Raw genomic sequence first — 22,172 nt, forward strand, 5'->3', positions numbered from 1 at the left:
TGTGAGTGTTGTAAGTCAGTTTATGACTTCCCCTTGTAATAGTCATTGGGAAGCAGTTGTTCGTATCCTGCGATATATAAAGTCAGCTCCTGGTAAAGGACTACTCTATGAGGATCAAGGCCATGAGCATATCACTGGATATACAGACGCTGATTGGGCAGGATCACCCTCTGATAGACGTTCGACACCCGAATATTTTGTTTTAGTAGGAGGTAATTTGGTGTCGTGGAAGAGTAAGAAACAGAATGTGGTTGCTCGATCTAGTGCAGAATCAGAATATCGAGCAATGGCGACAGCAACTTGTGAGCTAGTTTGGATCAAACAGTTTGTTGGGAGAACTAAAATTTGGCGAAATTGATCAGATGGAACTTGTGTGTGACAATCAAGCAGCTCTTCATATCGCATCAAATCCAGTGTTTCATGAAAGGACTAAGCACATTGAGATTGACTGTCACTTTGTCAGAGAAAAGATACTCTCAGGAGATATTGTTACGAAATTTGTGAAGTCAAATGATCAACTTGCAGATATCTTCACCAAGTCCCTCACAAGTCTTCGTATTAATTACATCTGTAACAAGCTAGGTACATATGATTTGTATGCACCAGCTTGAGGGGGAGTGTTAGAATAGAAATATGTATATATTCCTACTTAGAATAGGAAGAAGAATAGGAATAGGAATCCTAGTTAGAAAAGGATTTCAATGTATATGTATTGTCTATAAATAGGGTCTCAATGTAACAATTTAGATACACAATTCAATATTATTTTTCCCATATATTTCTCACATGTGTCATAAGTATTCAGATGTATGGCTCGTACCCATTCAAGTTTTGTATTGAAGTGTCTGGTTACTAATTTAGTAGTATGATATCCTTGATGAAAACAAGTTATCATTTCCTTCTTCGCAGGTGGGTTAGGGCTGTAGATGAATTCTTTTGTGCTTTTAACTCCAGCTCATTGATGCGTAGAGAAAAGGTATGCAGATTTGCACACACTATATTGATTGATATAGTTCTAGCTGTAAGCTATCGTTATGTCTTATGGCATTGTATTATGCAGATACAAAATAACACAGTGAATAGTTCTCCACTGAAATCAATTGATGAGGCACCATATGTGAATATAAGAGAAGACGGTTTAGTGACTGCATTTGGCGAGGAGCCATCAGGTGAATTAGGAAACGAGCAACTGGTCGAAGATGACAAGGTTGACAATGGCACAGTGCAACAAGAACCAAATACAACGACTCAATTTGATCCTGTTCGTTGCCCAAATATTAATGCAATGATGGTTCCTGTTAAAAATTGTCTAAATCAGCTTTCTGGGCGAAGTAAGATTTCAATGTGGGTACTTGCATGTGTTGCAATCACAACCACATGGCCAATTCTGGGTTCACTCTTGTTCAAGAAAAAGATGCGCAACAATTTCTCTTCATCCTCAACGAAAAGATGACCATGTCGTGCCTATGTTATATTCATTGTTGTTGTTGTTGATACATTTATTATCATACAATTCCTGGGGAAGAGAGGAAAAGGCTGAGATCCAAAGTCGGATTCAGAATTTTAAATATCTCTACGTAAGGAGTAAGACCTATTTATTTGGCTGCTTTTTATGATGTATAACTATGTATATACATTGAGATATGTTATTTATATACAATATTTATATCTTCCAACCGTTCATTTTCCTCAACGAGTTGGGTTTACTTAGTCAGGTAATGTGAAATCATCCAGCAATATGCAATTTGTAGACGTCTCTAGCCTACTCTCTAGCTCATTAACTTTTGGAATTTGTTTTTGATAATTTTACTTTCTTAATCCATTTTTAGACAAACACAACAAAATAGGAAAAGACAACAATAAGTTGTTAATTGTTTTGTCTATCAAATTTGAAATTAATTAAAAATTGTATCGTGTAGAAGAGCCCAAATAAAACGTATTGCAATGGTAACATGGAAGAATTTTGGAACAACAGAAATACAAATTAAATTGAAATATTACCTAAAATGAGGTTTGCGTACACTCTACTGTCTTCAGACTTCACTTTGTTTGATTGTACTAGATATGTGTTTTCATGTTGTTAATTTGACTTGTGTTAGTGTATAACTAAGTAATAAATATCTTTTGAATAATTCCAATTAAAAACAAAATAGGCTTCAAGTCAAATTGTGGAGAATGTACAGAACATTCAAATTTCAAAGATTTATGAATAAGATATTTATGAGAAGATTTGTCGAAAATATTGAATGTTAAACTGATTTCAAAATAAGACAGCTTTTCAAATGATTTCGAAAACGAAAGAAAAAAAAGAATAATACAGTACTTTAGTACAATATTTGCGCACTATAGAGGTCAGCCTGTATTTTTGCCTCCTTTTGACGTTTAATTATTGATGTACTAAACATTTCATGACAACTCAATTATAGGAAATTATTTTTAAAAAATATATTTTAAAATTTTTTCATGTTTGATTTTTTATTGATGTTTTGGTTAAATTTTTTCTTTACGAAAACAAATTTCTTAAAAATAAGATGAAAATGACTTTCACTCGTTGGAAGTTGGGAAATCAAATTTTACAAATGATATTTCACATTAAGTGTTTCTTCTCTACCTTTCAACACACCTTATGACATAGATTATATGTTTTTGCAGGGCCGTATCGATCATAAAATCACTAAAGTAATTTGGGCTCCACTTGGACATAAAATATAATAATTTTTACCTCATTTAATATAAAGATTGCTATAATAATTGAGAAATGGAATAATGTTTAGTTAATTGTAACATCATTTCTTACGTGACTATCTATTTTGTTGCCTCATTTATATTAGGGCAATTATCATGAACCAATATAGTTATTCTTATATTTACTTTTTTTTATTTCCCCTTTACTATTTTTTATTCTTTCATTGAACATTCTAAAGTCTCTCAAAGACTCAAATGGTCAACCTTCTACATTATGCAAAATCTATTGTTGTGTATTTATAAAAAGATCATATTTGTTCAAATTGCAAGCATTAAAACCTAATCAATACTATTTTAATATATTATATCAACTTATCAAATTCAGCGCAACACTATTTCGTTATCATCATATAAAAAATTTAAATTTTTTAGTCGGATTTTATTATTCTAACTAGTGTTGCTTATCGGACAGATCGGGCGGATAATTTCGCTTAACGGTTTGACCTATCGGATATTAATTTTTTAATTTACTAATCCTCTAGCCAACCTATAAGATATCAGTTAGTTCAGTAACAGATTAGCAATTATCGGACGGTTATCGGGCGATGTATCGGCTAACCTCTAATATCTATGGTAATTTTTTTCGATGAACGTACCTTACGAAAAGAAGGATGACTTTTAAGCAGTAACAAGATCAAGTGGATAAACTGATCCAAAATTTTCAACTGGTTTTCCCATTTTCATTGTCTAGTAGAAGCATCTTTGTCAATGACTCGATAAATAGATGCATATTTTTCATGTATATATCCTCAGTGCTTGTCTAAGTTGGCTGACTTGCTCTCTAATTTTTAAAGCAAAATAGATAATTATAGAAAAGTAAATAGGTATTCATGGTTTTACGACTTTAGCTTTTAGGAATTAGGATTAGCAAGGAAAATTATATAATCTCTTACAATGGTAAAATATTGAATAAGGCTAATACGACTAAAATAAAAATGTAAGTATGGTAACTCTTAATCGGAAATTGAATAATCCACCTCCCCACACCAATAAGCCATTAATTATAAAAAATTAATTTGTTCCCCAACTATTTATTTGATAATCCAAACCAATAAGTCAATAAGTCAATTTTATGATTGGCTTATCGGCTATGGTTCAGTTTTGAACACCCCTAATTCTAACTTTGTATTATATTTTTTTTTATTGATGTTACATTATTTTTGTTCTTACTCATAATGTTCGTGTATATCCTACCTCTCCCGACTTTATTTATAAGATTATTATACTAAGTATGTTGTAATTCTATTTATATAAAAATGTTTTTTTTTGAATTGTTGATTTTCTTTTTTATAAGTAAATAATTTTTTCTAAGTTTAAAAGAATTTTGAAGCTTCTTATATATTTATCTTTTTTTTTATAGAAATAATTATAGGAAACAAAATGAAAAATAATATAACTACTTTATAGTGCAAAAACTGAATCAACCGATAAATCGAACCAAAAAAGGTGTTATTGATTTATTGTTATTGGGTTATTGAATTAACGGATTTTTAATGATTTTATAAAAAAAAAAAATATCGGGTTATCGGTTCGATATTGGTTTTTAATATTGGGTTATTGGGTAAACCAATAACCTATTAAGACTAGTAATTTTCTACATTTACTTGTACATAAATATTATATATTAATCTCAATACCTTACTAGTTACTGTCTTTATGTTTTAGCCTTCAATTCACACTTTAAAGTGACTTTTAGTTCACAACTTCACATTATACAAAACGTCAAAATCTAAAGTAAGAACCTTATTCCTCTTAATTTCTTTTTGTGTTATACTTGTATAGTTTTTCATTACATTATTATGCTGTCGCGTCAAATTTATTAGAGAAGTCATATATTTATTATATGTATTTTCTTATTGATTAAACCGAATATCGAACTGTTAAGGACCAAAATCAATAAATTAAAAAAAATTCTTATTAATTTAACGTATTTAAAAATAAAAAATCAATAAACCAAACTGATAATATATAAAATGGAACCGACGGATGCGCACACCACTCTATTGTCAGTTTGTCCCTTCATTATTTTTTTGGTAAACCATGTATTGTCAATTTATCACGTGTTAATGTAGAACACTCGAATTTCCCTATTGGCTACTGGCTGAGGTCCACGACCAATCATTTAGGGACCATATGGTGCATAATAATATGAGATTATTATATAATTAAATCTGAAATAAAATATATATTAAATTAATAAATAAATAAAAATTATTTGACTCATTATGATATTATAAAGGGAAAGGAGTCAAAAATACCCCTCAACTTTAGTTTATTAGTTGACTTTGTCCTTGCCGTTAAACTAAAGTTAATTTTACCCCTATCGTTATTAATTTCACCATATATATCCCTCATTTAACGGAAATCTCCAAATTGACTCAAATTAACCCGAATTCTTAAAAATGATCCATTCCCCATTTTAAACCAATGCCCGACCCGTATAACTCATTCCCCCTTTTACCCATTCTCTCAAATTAACCCAAATCCTCCATTGAGGTCCTATTAACTAATTCAAACTATCACCAATCTCCTCTCTTCGTCCCCCAAATCTCTACCCAAATCCTCTCTCCAATCCTACCTTCCTCACCTCACTCCGACTCCGACATTCTTCGTCGTCGTACAGGTCGGCGTTGGATATCACTCGTCGTTGAATGAGAAAGCTCTCCGTTCAGCAAAAACGAGTGTGTCTCGCTGCCGCTTCCGATCTCCAAAAGGTCTCTCTCAAAATATGTATAAATAGCTTCATCCTTGTCAAGATCTAGACGTGAGAAAAGAAGAAATATAAGCTTTTATAGTTAATGTTGTATGAAAATTGATCCATGTATTCGATTCCAATTATATATGTTTTTGATGTTTTAATTTATTTTTTCTATTTTAAGTCAACTTTCATTGTCAAAAAGAGATGCTATGAAGCAACTAACTTTAAATTTTGTATTGACTTTTTCATAATGTGGTCGTATTAGTTCACTTTCAGGGTGCTGGTGGATGTATAGACGTTGTTACAACAACAATTCAAGTATTGGAAGTGCTTCAGTTACATCATGCTTTTTTCTTGAAAACCTTATAATGGAATCTATTTTCAACATCTCAAGATGACATAACTGTGTTATAGAAACTTGGAAGAATTATGCACAACAGTTATGTTTTCTGTTGGTCAATTGCTTAAGAGGTGAAGAGAAAAGAGTGGTGATTTGGGTAGGAGTGGATAATAGGAGGAGTGAGGTGAGGAAGGTAGGATTGGAGAGAGGATTTGGGTAGAGATTTGGGGGACGAAGAGAGGAGATTGATGATTGTTTGAACTAGTTTACAAGGCTTTAATGGAGGATTCGGGTTAATTTGAGAGAATGGGTAAAAAGGGGAATGAGTTATATGGGTCGGGGCATTGGGTTTAAAATGGGGAATGGTTCGTTTTTAAGAATTCGGGTTAATTTGAGTCAATTTGGGGATTTCCGTCAAATGAGGGGTATATATGGTGAAATTAGTAACGGTAGGGGTAAAATTAACTTTAGTTTAACGGCAAGGGCAACGTCAAACAATAAACCAAAATTGAAGGGTATTTTTGACCCTTTTCCCTATTATAAATTACATTTTTTTCATATCAATATAGTGAAAAATTACATATCATTAATCAAAACTCATATTATTTGACTCTTAAAATATAAATTTATAAAAAACAAAAAAAACGAAAGGAGTATAAATTATATATTAAATGTCGTATTAATTTATGTTAGACTTAATAATGATATGCATCTTATTCCAACTCACTTAAAATTGTTTTATTCCATCTTTATAATAAAATAAAGACGGAATGATCTGATGAACACTTATACTTGTATGAGTTTGTATTATAGACCCTTCTGCTTAATCATTTACCAACTAAACCCCTTAACCCATTGAAATTTAGTATTTTAAACCCTTTTCTCACATGGTGGATAGTGCGTGTAATACACCTCCTACATGTCAAATCCCACCTCATTTTTACCTGCCACGTAGGAAATAAAATGGTAAAATTAAATTAAAGCCCCAAAATTTTATTTGAAAAATCTTTTTCTCTTTTTCCAATTATCTTTCAAATTTCTCTTCTTCCTCCTCTCTCACTCCACATGTTTTCGCTAGTAAAATGCAGTACCAACAAAATCGTCCGTACACCGCGATGTGGTGGTGGAACTACCACTCGAAGATGGAGAGGGCGATTGCTCCACATTCGATTTGGAAAAAACAGTGATGACCCAAACGACTGTGATACTTGCTCCAAAACCCTAGATCTCACGACTCGTCCAAATTACTCAACCCTCAGATTCTCTTCATTCACTCATCCTCCATGTTTCTTTTTCTTTTTCTTCCCCTCTTTGTAATTTTGGATCAATTTAACTTTTTAGTTTTTTATGATTTGTATTCTGACAATTTGCAGAAATTGGAGTTGTTGATAGCTCCAACGATGTTAAGTTCGGAGGAAACGAAATACTTGTTGAAGAATAGGATCGATAAGTCTATTTATTTGTTTGGAGCAATGAAAGAAATTTGTTACTTGTAAAAATTCTTTGTAGAGTAATAAAAACTGAATTTGTTCAAGAAATAATGAATCCTTTGAAGAAGATGAAAGGCAACCTGAAACAATTAAAAAAATGGAGAAAAAAATTAGAGATAAGTAGAAAAGCCTCAAAAATAAGTTTTTTCTTTGTCCAACAATGGTAAATGAATAAATGGGGAAGAAGATACTCTTAATTAAGTCAAAACTTGACACTTTGAATTTTTTTGTAAGACTTCACGCTCTTATTTTATATGTATCACACGCACTTTGAACAAAAATGCCACATAGGATGACAGGTCAAAAAAAGGGTTTAAAATATCAAGTTTCAATTGATTTAGGGGTTTAGTTGATAAAAGATAAAGTAAAAGAATCCAGAATACAAACTCAAGTATTAAGGGATCATACCATTTCGCCTAAAATAAATTAATATAATTTCAGCATAATTTAGTCCGCTTGTTCAAGTAGTCTCTCTCTTCTCATCAATCTTTCTTGTTTTTTTTTTTCAAGAAACCCAACACCCCCTTTTGAGATTGCCATGGATTGCTTTGAGTTAAGCTCAGAATCCCCATATGAGCTTCTGCTTAAAGTTGCTTTCTTGATACCCATTTCTCATTATTTCTTGGGGTTTCTGTTTTTACTATTTGTTTTTCTCTATAATTTCATAGAGATGTACTTCATACAAGAATTATTTACTGGATTTAGGGGAAAGCCTGTTTCTTTGACCTTTAATTCTTGCTGTGACCTCTATCAAGAAGTGGTTTCCAAATGTAAAACTCTTAATGGCAGGTAAAAAAACTGATTAAGAAAAATTTAATCTTGGTACATTTGAATGCTTTTGGTTCTTGATCATATGTGGAACTTTGGAATAATGTTGATGATGATTTAGGACCATTCAAAAAACCCATTTTATCAGGTGGATTGTTAGTCTAAATCATGTATTAATATATGTTTTTGAGCAATTGTTGTTGTAATCAATTAATTACTCCCTTTCAAGAGTTCATCAAGTTTTTCTTTGATTGGAATTGTTTTATGTATTTTGAATTATTAATTATTGTGATTGTATTCCATGGATATGATAGCTATCTAGTGTGATGTTCTTATCTTTGGTGTAGGGTAGAGCAGTTTAGTATTTATAGAACTTTTACATAGGCTTTGAATATATGAATTTAATTTTAAAAAACTTAAAGCTTCTGTGTCTGAATTTATGGTCAAAGTGTAGAAGATTGAATCTCGAAATTCCAATTGTGCCACGTAAACGGGGACAGAAGGAGTATATCTTATAAGCAACAAAGAAGTGTTAATTCTAGACAACATACTTTACTGTGTCTTGCAAGTGATAGGATTGTCGTAATCCTGAGTTTTGTACTGAAGTTTGTATGTCATGAGTATACATGGCTTTTTGTTCTTTATGTTTTGGAATTTTTCCTATTGTGCATTGCAGGTTTTCGTCTACTCCGTGGCTTTGCAGTCCTCATCTACAGACAGCCTTTTTGCAGTTCTTTGGAAGGGCACCTGCTTGCAGCTACCGAAGGTGACAAATACAGTTAACAGACTTATTTAGTTTCACCTCTTCTTTTTTTTTTTCTGCTCATACTATGATACTATCAGTTTTGGCAGACATTTAGCTCACTGCACTTATTGTCGGCAAGGCAGTTATCTTTGAGATTGTAAAAAGATCATATTCACATATCTTAGTTTTCACAGATGAATTGCTACATTTTGGTCACTAATGCATTCTTGTCTACAGACAGATATTTCAATTGTCTGATGGTGGGACAATAGCTTTGGATTGGCTAAGGAACATCGATGGTAAAGTACATTCTAGTCACCGTCATTTCAAGATGGATTATTTCAACTCATAATTTGATTCAATAAGCTTGTATTTTAGAAATCAATATACTTCAAAATAACGAATAAGAATCTGGAATATGTCAATGTACGTGGTTAATTTCTCTACAAGACTGAAGTCTAGTCTTTATGGAGTTCCAGTAGTGAAAGTGTTTTCTAGTCATAGAGAACTTTTCCCAACTATGTTGATTAACCAATTCTAAAGGTTTTATGTTCTAGACAACTTAGACCTTATGAATGGATGCTTTGGACAATTTGAAAGGCGGTCCTCAGTACATATCAACGAGGAATTATTGAAGCAACTTAAAAAAGTGTAAACAAATTGAGTTAAGGAGGACCGAATTATAGTTTTTTTGTTGTTACAGGAGAAAGTTCAGGGAGAGAAAGAAGATGATAGTATGTTTTGCTTCGCCATTTATTTTGTGTAAGAATAGCCAATGAAGGGTGATAAAAGTACCATAAAGTAGAATAAAAAGGCTATGGAAGAACCTCTTCCAACTCCATATGTTAGGATGTGGAGAACCCCTTTTGAATTTGTAGAATGAACCAATAAAAGATTGAATTTATATTTTTTGGGTACGTGATGGAAAGCCGGTGTTTGAAGCTTTATTCTCCCCTTTCTATGAAAATGTGATTTTTTATGCTTAGATGACTTGCGATTTTACCGTGTTTTTCTCAATCATCATTGTGCCTGCTTTTGAGGTGGCTTATTCAATAAATTACTTTGTTGAAGATACAATTAAGTAAATAAAAGTGTGTTCTATCTAACAACTTAAGCTTTTAGATGAGTTGATCACACGCTTTAACAAACTTCATTGTATAAACGAAATTCTGATTTTTTTTTCCTTTAAAAAAGAACCATAAATGACTTCCGTTGACTAATAGTTATTTTAGCTTATTGAAATACCTATGTTTAAGGTGGGCTTGGAATATCTAATTGGTTTCATTTTGATAGCACTTGATATCGGTTATGGATCATCCCTGCTAAATATGCAAAGCTTCTCTCTTTAATCATTTGCTTTAACAAGTACTTGTCTTAAGTTCAAGATCTCACCAGATCAGTTAATTATTGATTCCCTAATGCTTTTATATACTACTTAATGGAGTAAATTTCCACCAATCCTGTTTCTTTTTTATTTGTTAGTTAAAAAGCCATCCATTGAACGTTTTGATGGAGTTCAGAGTGATGATAAAAGTCCCATCATGCTAGTGATTCCTGGTTTAACAAGTGACTCTGATTCTGCTGTAAGCTTTCGTCCACTCTTCTTCTGCTGCCTTCAAAATTATGATTTTCTTGCTTGTTTAATTTTTTTTCTTTTGGTGAATCAATTTTGGGGCAAATGTAATTTCTTCCTCATTCGAGTTTTTATTCTCTTCTGTTCTTTTCTGTTTATAAACATTTTTCTTCCCTTTTCCTCTCAATAGATATTATCAGGCCTTCTAACTTTGACAAAATTGTAGTATTTCAACTTTATACTAGAGTTGATTGAGCTCTATCATATGATTCTTTGAGATTACGTGTTGTTCACTGCAAATATTCGTTTTATTCTTTCTTAAATCTGCTTTAACTTAGCAGTACATAAAGCATCTTGCTTTCAAGATGGCCAAACGTGGATGGAATGTCGTTGTGAGCAATCATCGGGGTCTCGGTGGAGTGTCAGTAACTGTGAGTACTCCATCCTTGAGCAAAAACTTTATCTTTTCCAGTTTAGTTGCTTTTGATAAGAGAAAATGCGATCTATATTTCCGTCAGTTGAATTTTTTGTCAGCTGAGAGTTTCAATGAACTTTCCGTTAGTTGCTAGATCACATTTTTCATAACATAGCTAGAAGCTATGGCTGAGAAAATATAGGAAACTGAAAATTTTCATAGTATCTTATTTGTCCTCTTGAACTCTGAGCCTGTAAATTGTCTCTCTAAACATTAATAAATAAAACTAGAAAATAGCAGAAGTTAAATAGTGAATTTAATGCAGTAGTCTAAGCCTCTAAGGTGCATAACTCTGCTAGTAAAATGTTTATTGTGCTATCATTATATAGTTTGTGGACTATTGAACAATGAAAGCTCAAGATTCATGATATCTGCTGGCAGTCTGATTGCTTTTATAATGCTGGATGGACGGAAGATGCCCGAAGAGTCATTGACCATCTCCACACCCAATACCCTCAGGCTCCTTTATTTACTGTTGGCCTTAGCATTGGTGCTAATGTTCTGGTACGGCATTATATATTTTGTAATTGAATATTCTATTATTTTCCTTGTATGACCACAAAATTCTGCAACACTTATGTACTAAACAATCTTCTTTATGGTTACCTGAAAAGTGAACCTACATTTAAAGATAATGGAAGCAAATTATCATAGCTTTTTGCAGTAAATATTTTCAGAGGTTATTGTCAAAAAGGATCATATACATGAACACACAACAGGTACACAAGCATATGACCACTGTCTCGATGGATTTCATAACATTTAATTTGTCAGTTCTTCATCCTTATATACCAAATCCCTAGTGTATAGAAACATTATTACTGTTACAAAAATTTCTGCAGTAGTACAGAAATTCACATCTAAATAATATATTTTCCGTTTACTAGTTGGTCCATCTGATTTAGTTTGATATGTTACAAACCTTAAGCATTAATCAATGTGCTAATGATTCAATTTCCAATGTTTTTAAGTAAATGGGCATTCTTCTTCTAAATTTTGAGAAGCCAGTGAGATCAGGCATATGCATTATGGCATATGTTCTTAACGAAGCCAATAACTATTTTACTGACAATTACTAATTTCCAGGTAAAATATCTTGGTGAGGAAGGAGTTAATACTGCAATTGTTGGGGCAGCTGCAATATGTTCTCCTTGGGACCTTTTGGTTAGTATCTAGACCAACTAATCTGCATTATCTGACTTTTATTAAGGTATTGATGTATTGCTAATTTCTTTGGTTTCATACATGTCATTCTGTATCTGGTATTTCTTCCCACTAAATTGGATTCTACTACATATTGTTTGTATGTTGGGTCAAGGGTTATTCTGGATGGTATGATCTGTTGGATTATCATGATCTGGAAAGATTGTCTTGCCTGAAACAATTCTATGAAGATGCTAGATGAAGATAGCGATGGTGGAAGCCTAATTCAACAAAAGTCAAATTAGTCATTTCTTAAGTTTATTCTGTACCATAAGTACCTGATTTTGTTATTCTGTCCTTTGCTTAGTTGCACAAGAATTCATCCCTGCTTCTCTCTATATATCTGAGTCAAATCCACTTTTCTCTTTCTTTTCAGATTTGTGACAGGTATATTAATCCCTCTCTACCTCGCACGAGGTAGTGGCAAGGTCTGCGTACACTCTACCCTCCCCAGACCCCACCTAGTGGGATTTTACTGGGTTGTTGTTGTTGTTGTTGTTGACAGGTATATTAATCGCAGGCTTGTGCAGAGAGTCTATGACAGAGCTCTGGCAATTGGATTAAGAGGTTATGCCAAGCTGTAAGTCCCTGCAGTCTCCTTTATCAGTCTGATATTGTATTTCGTTTGATGGCTTTCCTAGCTGTGATTATGGCACTACTCCTAAGTTAATTCTATGTTCTTTAATACTCTTGGTCGTTTTTTTCAAATTGGCCTTTATCAGATGTCCTAATTCTTTTGTGTGGCAAAATCTGAGTTTTGCAGGCATCAGACAGTAATGTCTCGGTTGGCAGATTGGGAAGGCATTGTTAAGGTCATCTATTTCTCTTAGTCGTCTCTTGTCAGTGATTTATCTTCTACGACAGTCACTTAAATCAATCAATCAACTGAGCAGCAATCCAATGCTAATTGGGCTGGTTATATAAGTCCTCTTTTACCCATTCCACTCTCGGGTTGGTATCATCATGGAACCCTTGCCCATTTAGCACTAAACCCTGGTTCAGATGTAGCATGTGCTTTGTATTCGACTTCAATCTTTAAATGATTTTTGATACTATGACTATCATGCTAGGACCTGCTAAGAAAGACCAACTTATGTGGTGTTTCCTTAATTGAAACTTATTGAGTTGTTGTAATCACCGAGGTTCGAGGTTTCTAGCATGCATGATGCGACCAAACTATAAATTTTCCTATTAAGGAGCATAGTGCTGACTTAACATAAAATGGTGGGTGTTTTAGTTGGGAAATACAACATGTGTGAATGCATCTGGAATAGTAGAATATAAGAAGTCTATATGTCGAAAGATAGTAAATGCTATATCTAACGTCCTGATAAATTTTTTAATTATCTTAGTGCAAAGGAAGGACGAAATATAATTATGTAAGCCCCAGGGTAGTCGTACCTTCTCATATATTGATGTCTATCCCTTTTAGTTTAGTTTCGGGTGTTCCTCCTGAGATGAGACATCTACTACAGAGAAAACAGGAAATAAAACTAGTATAGAGGACAAGAAACCTTTGATGCTCTTTAAACTTTTAGCACCATTGCAGTATCAAGAAGCTTGTGAAACACTGGTGCCCTCAGATAAACGGTTATATATAATATCCTTATCCTAAATTTAACTTCAAGGATGTGGTTAAGTCCACTTTTTTGACACCTACTATGGCACATCTGATTCATTTTTTAAGAGTTAATATAGTTGATAATATATGCAACTAACTTACTAACAAGTAGATGATCTATCTTTTTCTGTATTGCTTATCCTGATTGCATTTTTTCTTTGTTTCTCTTGCAGGCACGTTCTGTAAGAGATTTTGACCATAGTTCTACTCGTGTTCTTGCTGATCTTGAGGTAACACAAATCTGCCTCCTTTTTCAGTACATCTGTTCGATTGCTAATTAATCAGCATTTATTTCCATCCCCTCTCCCCAAGACTGTTGATACATATTACAGGAAAGCTAGCTGTACCAGTTATATAGGAAATGTGATGGTTCCTCTCCTTTGCGTTAGTGCCTTGGATGATCCAGTTTGTACAAGGGAAGCAATTCCATGGGATGAATGTCGGTATGTCATCTTGTGTGTTGCACGGTCTCTCCTTTTAGCTTTAGTCGAATTGCCAGATAGGACAGAACGCTACTATGTGAATTAATAGAGTTGCAAGATTATATGTTTGTGTGGAGAAAGGATATAATTGTATAGTTATCAAGTAAGACATGAAATAATAATTTAATTTGTCAGCCTGGCGCCAAACATAATGGAAACTAAGGCGTTTGTGCAAGAAACCTTACCTTATCTATTGCTGGTTGAGGCTTGCTTATATCGACCTGTTGTTAGTTCAAAGTCATTCGCATGTCATCTTTGTATGCCCCTGATTGTTTTCTTTTTTTATTTTTTTTTATTTTTAATGTGTGTGTTGTGTGCCTTTAAATATTGTATGATTAACATGATTCTCTTCCAGGGCAAACAAAAATATTGTACTAGCTACCACGCACCATGGAGGACACTTGGGATATTTTGAAGGGATGACTGCAAAAAGCCTCTGGTAATTTGCCTTACATTCATCAGATATGGTTTTTGGCATTGTAATTTATTTTCTTTTTCGTTTTGTTAAATTAATGCTTCTTGTCATTATTCAACCATCTAGTTCTTTACTTCTTTTAGCATGCGAAAATGCTCCAAAATGTAAAGATAAAAAAAAAAAACTGAGTTCTCTGCGAGTATAGACTTTGGGGTTGTAGGAGATCTAAATTAGAGAATTCAATAATATGTATAAGTATTCAGATGTTTACTTGTCCTTTCTAGTTCTCTATTAAAGTGTGATGTCTACTTTAGTAGCATGAGCTATGGCAACAGTACTTGGTGAGAACAAGTTTATGATGAAAAACTTGAGTTCTCCTATCCGTGACTACAGACTTTGGGGTTGTTGGAGATCTCAATTAGAGAATTCAGTAATACGTATAAGTATTCAGATGTATTACTTTCCCTTTCGAGTTTTCTATTAAAGTGTGATGACTACTTAGTGGCATTAGCTATGTTAACAATACTTAATGAGAACAAGTTTATGATGTGCTCCTTATGTGTAGGTGGGTTAGGGCAGTTGATGAATTTCTTTGTGCTTTGAACTCCAGCTCATTGATCCATAGCAAAAAGGTATGCAAATTTGTACACTCACCTTGAAACTGCTCATACTTTATAGAGATCAGCTCACATACTTAGTTAATTAGCTATGCTGATTGATAGCTCTATTTGTTAGTTATTATGAAGCCCCCGGACAAACAATGGTGAATTCTTGTATATCAGAATGAGATTTGATGTTAAGAGTGATTGGGAGTCTTTATGTCATTGTATTATGCAGGTTACTACAGTGCATAGTTCCCTGGAAACATCCATTGATCCACCATATGTGAATATTAGAGAAGACGGATTGGTGACTGCGTTTAGCAATGATCCATCAGGTGAAGTAGGAAGTCAGCAGAATGAGCAGCCGGTCGAAGATGACCCGGCTGGAGATAGGATTAGAGGTGTCAATGGTGCAATGCAGCTAGAAACAAATGCAACAACTCAGTTTGATCCGAGAAGTGAGAGCACCAGGTTGGAAGATGCTGGTTCGAGAGGACCTGCAAAAATGCTGGTGACTCCTGAACCAGATTTTGATGCAGTGATTGTTCCTGTTAAAAGATGTTTAAATCAGCTTTCTCGGCGTAGTAAGATTTCAATGTGGGTACTTGCATATATTGCTATCATAACCACTTGGCCAATTCTTGGTTCAGCTTCACCAATGTTCTTCAAGAAAAAGCTGCGGAACATCTTCTCACTGAAAAGATGACGATGCCATGCATGTAGCAGTGGCTAAGCTCTATTCATTAGTACTATTTAAGATACATTTATGTACAATTGCTGGGGAAGAGGGAAATAGTTAAACCCCAAAGTTGAATTCGGGAATGGCTGTACTGTTTCTTGTAACTTCAAAATGATCATATAATAACAGCCACTTGTTAAAAAGATTTTCATTGTTGCCTGATTATTTCACGTCTGCTAGACAAAACAGCCTCTCTACCTATAGGTAGAGGTAAGGTTTGCCTATACTCTACCCTCTCCAAACCTCATTTGAGAGATTACGTTGGATATGTAGTTGCTGAACAAGATCCATAACATTCTTGGAAAACAATTTGGCCAAGTGGTCAAGTCATGCATTTGTTAAATCATATATATTCCTGCAGGTTATTTTAGTCTACACCAATTTCCCAATGCATGAGGTATTGGATCTCCTGCAGAGCAATCAAGGTCCTTTCTAGGCCTACAGTCTCGCATTTTCTACGGCCATTACTGATAAAAGCACTCATAAATCATCAAATCTTGTATTGCAACAATACAATTGTGGGCTAAATGATGATTGGGATAAAAGAACACCAGTAAATTTTATAAAAAGGTCTACCAATGTGGTGATTGCTTCATCAGCTCTGTAGTAGCCAGATAAACTACATCAACTTTGTAGCAAGCAATCATTAGACCACCAAAATTCAAGTCTAATATTTTCTACTTAGTGTAATTAGAAACTGTTCTCAGTTCTAACAAAATATTATTTTAACTGAGTGCACCCATTACTTCACAATAGGCACCAGACTAATGCAAAATCCACAACCTGTGGCCAAAATAAGGAAGACTCCTAGACTACTTAACTAAGATACAGAGCCAACATTGAGACATCCCCCGTCTACCTAATACAAGAAGCAAACTCACTGAGACACACAATGACCATTGATGAGATTCAGAGAAAATTGAGATAGCATATAAAATCAATTCTACCCAGTACGGGTCATCTTCATTTTTGGCATTGCCTTCTTCATCTGCCGAGCACGGTCTTTAGCCTCTTTCTTGCGAAGTGCCTCTGCACCAAGTTTAGCCTCAGCTTCCTCTACCTTCTTTCTCTGTTCAGCCTTCTTCCTCTGCAGTGCTTCTTGCCTGGCATTCTGAAGTTCTTTGTAAATTTCTTGAGCAACCTTCATTCTTGCTCCGTCAGTTTTAGTGCGGGCCTGAACAATATAAAACAAAAGTTAGAAAAAATATGAACGAGTTCAAATTTAACATACAGTAAAAGCTTCATCCATAATTATTACTCACATGCGAGCTCAGCTTGTATCGTCCAATTAAGTCGATGTAATAAGGTACAAGAGCCACAAGGCGGGTCATGTCAGCCATGTTTTTGGCATCAGGGAGAGCAAACTTGAACACCAGCATCTTCTTGTGTGACCCCAGATGTTGATCAGAGAAATGCATCGAGATGAAACCTTTACCAAATTTCTCATATGCTTTGTCACCGAAAACCTGCAGGTATCAACATAAAACTATATTACATATTACTCACTTAGCCTGCCATTCAGAGAGACCGTGTGAACCAAAGAATCAAACAGTCCCACAGAAGAGGAGAGAGCAAGTGAAAAGAACTCTCTGGGCGAGGTATAGAGGACTAGCCATGGACAAATAAGCATAATAATGGGGTAGGTTACAACCACAGTAATGAAAAGTAGTTGCTAAAACTGGATAAATATGTCCATGGAGCAGAAGAGAGAGGCGTAGACACACGCGAACAGTTGTGATTTCAGATGTAGTCAAATTCCTTTTCCGCAGAAAAGTCTTTCCTTGCAACATTTGTAATGGAATTACCACTCCTCTTGGCACAAATACTATTACCCTTCAAGTCACACAGTTCAATACTCCTGCACTATTGACTAGGATTTGTCCTATGTACCAAAAATAATACCCTTAAACGAGCATCGATTCAAGGGAAAAGATAGAATGCTTCAACTCACAACAGTTTCATCAAAAAAACTAGAAATAATAAGAATGGTAAATAGCTGGTTTACTTTTTTTTATCAGGTAAAGTGTTTTATTGATAATAACAAGGCCACCATGGCTGTATGTAAGTGTCAAACCAAAAAAAGGAGAAACCTACAAAATATGGTTCTCTCCGAAAGACACCCAATCCTCTATACAAGCAGGAACTACATGGGAGCACCACGAGAAAATAACGAACCGGAGACTACTCATCAAATGAGCAAAGCTGATCTCCACACCTTCAAAGGCTCTCCTATTGTTCTCTTTCCAAATGACCCCACATTAAAGCAAGAGGAGTAAAATCCCAAGCCTTGTGCTTTCTTCTCCTACCTCCATTCTTCGACTGAACATCAACTCTACCAGATTACAACATATTTATATTTAAGAAAATCTACTCTTCAAAATAAGGAATTTCACTTAACCAGTCAATCCCAAATTCCAAGGGGAGCCTTGGAGCACCGGTTAAGTTGTTTCTGCGCAACCTATAGTTCATGGGTTCTAACCGTGGAAGCAGCCACTAATGCTTGCATTAGGATAAGACTATCTACGTCACCTCCTTGGGGTACAGCCCTTCCCCAGAATCTGTTAACATAGGATGTTTTGTACACCGGGCTGCCCTTAATCAATCCCAAATTCAACAATTAGAAATTTCTTTATCTCATCAATCCTAAGCAAAAAATGACACCTACTTTTTCCTCATAAACCAATCTAAAAGAAATTTGTATCAAGTACTTCATCGCTACCCCAATTTACATGACCAACTCTCTACTTATCATGCGCCAGAAAAAAGAGTATTATATTTCTTCATCGAAATTGATGATGACACTATTTTACACTGTTTGCTTGGGAGAAAAGAGGAAGGACTGAAGTAAGTGAAGCGTAAGGAGTCATTTCAATATAAAAGGGGAGCACAGAAAAGCAAATGAGTTGGGTACCCACTCCACCCTCCAATTAGCATCTATACTGAAATTGGAAAAAAAGAATTAATAAAGTATCTTCATGCTTTTTAATCGGTGAAAGGAAAGTATCTTCATTTAGTTTTTGTATTAGATGTATTGATGATTTATATTCCTGACATTAAAAAACCAGTTCGTCTCTTTTTCCACTCTAGGAACCACATATAGTGCCATTTCAATAATGACTTTGGGATGACATTGTCATACTACTCTCTCCTCTTCTAGCTATTTTAACATCAGTTTATTTTCAAAAATCCCCAAAAAAGGAAGTACTTTACCATCTCTGTCTCTAAGAAACTCTACCGCACATTGCCCGCTCTCTTTCCGATTCAATAAATCATCAGCTTCCACAAGGCGTAATTACTTTGACCTTTCATCATCACTTTTGACTAATAGCTTCATAGTTAAAAAAAAATTCCTATAACACCATAATTCTCCACATCCTGAAAATTAGTAACATCAAGCAGAAGGGTTGCAATGCTCCACCAATAATCTCTATTAGACACTTTGGCTGCCCAATAAGGGCCACCGGAAACATACAACAGACCAGAATGACAATTGAGTTAGATTAGCTAGTTTCACAAACATTCCAGCAAAAGAAAAACAAAATTAATCTAGCACAAATCAGCAACGCAATCAAACTGATATTCATATTATTTCTAACAATATAATATCTGAGAATACTATGTACTATGAAAGCATGACTGAAATAGCACTCAAACTAGACAGAGCCAAACCTGATCAAGCACGGTTTCATTGAGCATATCCCCTGCCACCTCCTTTGACTCAGCTACAACAGCTAACTCCTCAGCAATCCACTTCTTACCACTTGGTGGACTCACCAATGATGCAAATCTCTGCAGATCTGTAGTCTCCTTTTGCATTGTCTTGGCCAATTTCTTCTTAGCCACTGCAACAACCACATGATCCATTGCATCATCATTCATATACACCTCAAAGGTTATCTCATCTTTGCAAGGCACCACCATATTGTACAACCTGGAAATCAAATCGTGCCTACTTTTAAGCTCCATGGTAGCCAGCAAACCCTGGCAAAATCTCCTCCCACTTGCATAAAACTTGAACACATTTTGTCCTTCTTTTAACAACAACGGTGAATCATCAGTTTCCCCAACACCCAACAAACTGAAATTCTTATCAAATATAGAGTCCTTTGTTGCAAATTTACTAGCCCAAGCTAAGGCTAATTTCTCATTCTCTTTTTTCCCAGTAAAATAGTTTATAACAAACATAATCAAAAACGAAACACAAACTATCTCAACAGTATAAGACGATATGGATTTCGGACTTTCAGGCTCAGACTCTGGTTCAAGTTTCAAACCGGGATCGGATTCAGAAGAAGCAGCAGTGTCGGATTCCGTAATTAAAGGTGAATCAGAGGGTGGAGATTGAGGGATACCTTCGAACTCATCCTCATCCCAGACCTCAAAGGATGTCGAGGCGGGTTTCGGATCGGACGGCTGAGATGTAACTTGAGGGGCGGGATCAGATGAAGGACGAGGAGGACCATGATGGGATTCAATAGGGTCGGAAACTGATAGGGTAGTGGTAGGGGGAGGAGGAGGGAGGTGTTTAGCGGCGGATATTGGTTCGTCGGAGTCCCCAAAGTCGTCGATTTCATCGGCGTCGAAACCCTCGAAGTGGCGGCTCTCGGCGGAGACAGGGGAGAGATGGTGGATGAGAAGGGATAGGATGGAGAAAAGGGCAATAAGGTAAAAGAGAGTGTCGCCTCTAGGGAGGATGAAGGAAGAGAGAGGAGAGAGGGAAAAGGAGTGCTTCGCCATGAGAGAGTTTGGATTTGATCTCTCTCACCTTCGCTTCTGATAAGCAGATACAAGTGGAAGCAAAATAATGTAGAACGTAGAATTTTTTGAGAAAATATATATAAGTAGATGTATGTGTGTACTTTGCACTATATGCACATGATTAATAATCTCTTAGCCTAATGATTAGATTCAACTTAGGTTTGATTATTTACACCAAATTAATGTAGTAACTAATTTAATGAAGTGAAATTGTACGTTATCTTTTCACATATGTCATATATTTATTGATTTGATATAAACAATCAATTGCACATGAGTTTCAAATGTTGTAAAACTCATATGCATGTGATAAGTACCTTTTGATTCTTAACCAACTATAATCAGATATAGAGTTTAGAGAACTATCTTACCCTAATTTCCCTTTTATTTATTTTTGCATAAATACTGCCCATAATAGGTAGATTTTATGTCAAATAATAATAAATATATTAACAATATTGAAACATAGTACTACTACATTAAGAGTTGATAATATAAGTTTATTTGCAGTTTCTTAACAAAGAGGTGTACATTAATAGATATTAATTATTGACTTAGGTACCTATATGTCGCGATTACTGCATACATTAGTTCTTGTTTTATTATTTTGGCTCACAGCAAGGATGTGAACCGTTCCAGTCCAAACAAAACACACCAAGATTTGGATTTTTTTTATTATGTAATAAAAGGAGTAACCAGCTTGGTAATTTGTTTGATGTTGCAACCGTCACAACCCAATTCGTTCAAACTTGGACAATTGGGTGAATTACATTTGTATGAACTGAACTTTGACACTCGTAAAAGATTAATTGAATGTTTTTGATACATTTATTTTTCAAATTTATCAATCTGCTGTCTTTACCCCGCAAAGCATGTCTTGTTCCTTTCCAGCCAAACATAGTTCTTCATTAGCTTTTTGGGATAATATCCAACGATTAATTTTGTGGGATGATTCATGATCAATTAAGCAAAGAACAAATTTTGTCCTACCCCTGAGATCAGCAAACAGATAGTCCATCACCTCATCCACGAGATATCAGCAACCAGACAGTCCATCGATAGCAGCAACTTTCCTTTTTCTAATCGTACAAAAGGTTGACCTCTCCTAGCTATATCTGGGCGCGCAATGATCACCTGATCCATGGCTTGGTGGTTATTTTCTTTGTTTATCTTCTTCTAACAGCAGCTGGATTATAGATCTGAGAACTTCATTATCGGTCACCTTGGAAGCCTGAAAAATCAGGTGTCAGGAGAATTCATCAATCCAAAACAAAGGTGTAAAGGGCTGAACATTTGAATGGAAACAAAATATGATCGCAAACCTTAAAAAACATTTAACAGCAGCTATATGGTAATGGTCTACCTAAAGAAAAGAAATTTAATGACAAAAAAAAAAAAAAAAGAAAAAAAAAAGGAAGAATGATATGCAAACAATTGCCAAAAGCTCAAACAATGAAAAGATTCCCTGTGCCTCTAAAAATTGATTAGGATCTTGAATCGATGGTTATCATAGTGGTG

General features: G+C 34.7%; 4 protein-coding genes across 4 annotated transcripts in view; 2 read left to right on the forward strand and 2 right to left on the reverse strand.

The window, feature by feature from the left end:
- The window catches only part of LOC102594886 (embryogenesis-associated protein EMB8-like), a 12,914-nt gene extending 11,259 nt beyond the window's left edge, over positions 1–1,655 (forward strand). Inside the window, exons 13-14 of the mRNA XM_006349277.2 lie at positions 910–976; positions 1,061–1,655. Of these exons, the coding sequence (XP_006349339.1) occupies positions 910–976; positions 1,061–1,453 (460 nt within the window). The 3' untranslated portion in view covers positions 1,454–1,655. The remainder of the gene's footprint in view (positions 1–909; positions 977–1,060) is intronic.
- Positions 1,656–7,708: 6,053 nt separating this feature from the next.
- Positions 7,709–16,061, forward strand: LOC102595222 (embryogenesis-associated protein EMB8-like). The gene is made up of 15 exons (XM_006349278.1): positions 7,709–8,062; positions 8,718–8,807; positions 9,024–9,085; positions 10,269–10,369; positions 10,701–10,790; positions 11,216–11,338; positions 11,921–11,998; positions 12,414–12,424; positions 12,543–12,617; positions 12,801–12,849; positions 13,832–13,888; positions 13,971–14,101; positions 14,496–14,579; positions 15,121–15,187; positions 15,393–16,061. The coding sequence occupies exons 1-15, from the start codon at positions 7,812–7,814 to the stop codon at positions 15,861–15,863; spliced, it is 1,740 nt and encodes a 579-aa protein (XP_006349340.1). The 5' UTR covers positions 7,709–7,811; the 3' UTR covers positions 15,864–16,061.
- Positions 16,062–16,529: 468 nt separating this feature from the next.
- On the reverse strand, positions 16,530–20,788 carry LOC102595545 (uncharacterized protein At5g49945). The gene is made up of 3 exons (XM_006349279.2): positions 19,566–20,788; positions 17,159–17,362; positions 16,530–17,070 (listed from the first exon to the last, which is right to left on the reverse strand). Exons 1-3 carry the CDS (start codon positions 20,631–20,633, stop codon positions 16,840–16,842), a joined length of 1,503 nt encoding a protein of 500 aa, XP_006349341.1. The 5' UTR covers positions 20,634–20,788; the 3' UTR covers positions 16,530–16,839.
- Positions 20,789–21,314: 526 nt separating this feature from the next.
- Positions 21,315–22,172, reverse strand: part of LOC102595882 (ATP-dependent RNA helicase DHX36) — a 30,724-nt gene continuing 29,866 nt past the window's right edge. The window contains exon 34 of the mRNA XM_006349280.2: positions 21,315–21,885. Coding sequence (XP_006349342.1) covers positions 21,808–21,885 — 78 coding nt within the window. The 3' untranslated portion in view covers positions 21,315–21,807. The remainder of the gene's footprint in view (positions 21,886–22,172) is intronic.

Source organism: Solanum tuberosum, unplaced genomic scaffold (genome assembly GCF_000226075.1).
Source record: "Solanum tuberosum cultivar DM 1-3 516 R44 unplaced genomic scaffold, SolTub_3.0 scf00105, whole genome shotgun sequence".
Taxonomy (NCBI): domain Eukaryota; kingdom Viridiplantae; phylum Streptophyta; class Magnoliopsida; order Solanales; family Solanaceae; genus Solanum; species Solanum tuberosum.

Coding starts and splice junctions, on each gene's coding strand:
- LOC102595545 (XM_006349279.2), bottom strand. CDS start 20,633: ATGGCGAAGCACTCCTTTTCCCTCTCTCCTCTCTCTTCCTTCATCCTC. Junction 17,363..19,565: donor ATGAAACCGTGCTTGATCAG/GTTTGGCTCTGT, acceptor TGATACCTGCAG/GTTTTCGGTGACAAAGCATA. Junction 17,071..17,158: donor GATACAAGCTGAGCTCGCAT/GTGAGTAATAAT, acceptor TATATTGTTCAG/GCCCGCACTAAAACTGACGG.
- LOC102595222 (XM_006349278.1), top strand. CDS start 7,812: ATGGATTGCTTTGAGTTAAGCTCAGAATCCCCATATGAGCTTCTGCTT. Junction 12,618..12,800: donor TTAAGAGGTTATGCCAAGCT/GTAAGTCCCTGC, acceptor TGAGTTTTGCAG/GCATCAGACAGTAATGTCTC. Junction 14,580..15,120: donor ATGACTGCAAAAAGCCTCTG/GTAATTTGCCTT, acceptor CCTTATGTGTAG/GTGGGTTAGGGCAGTTGATG.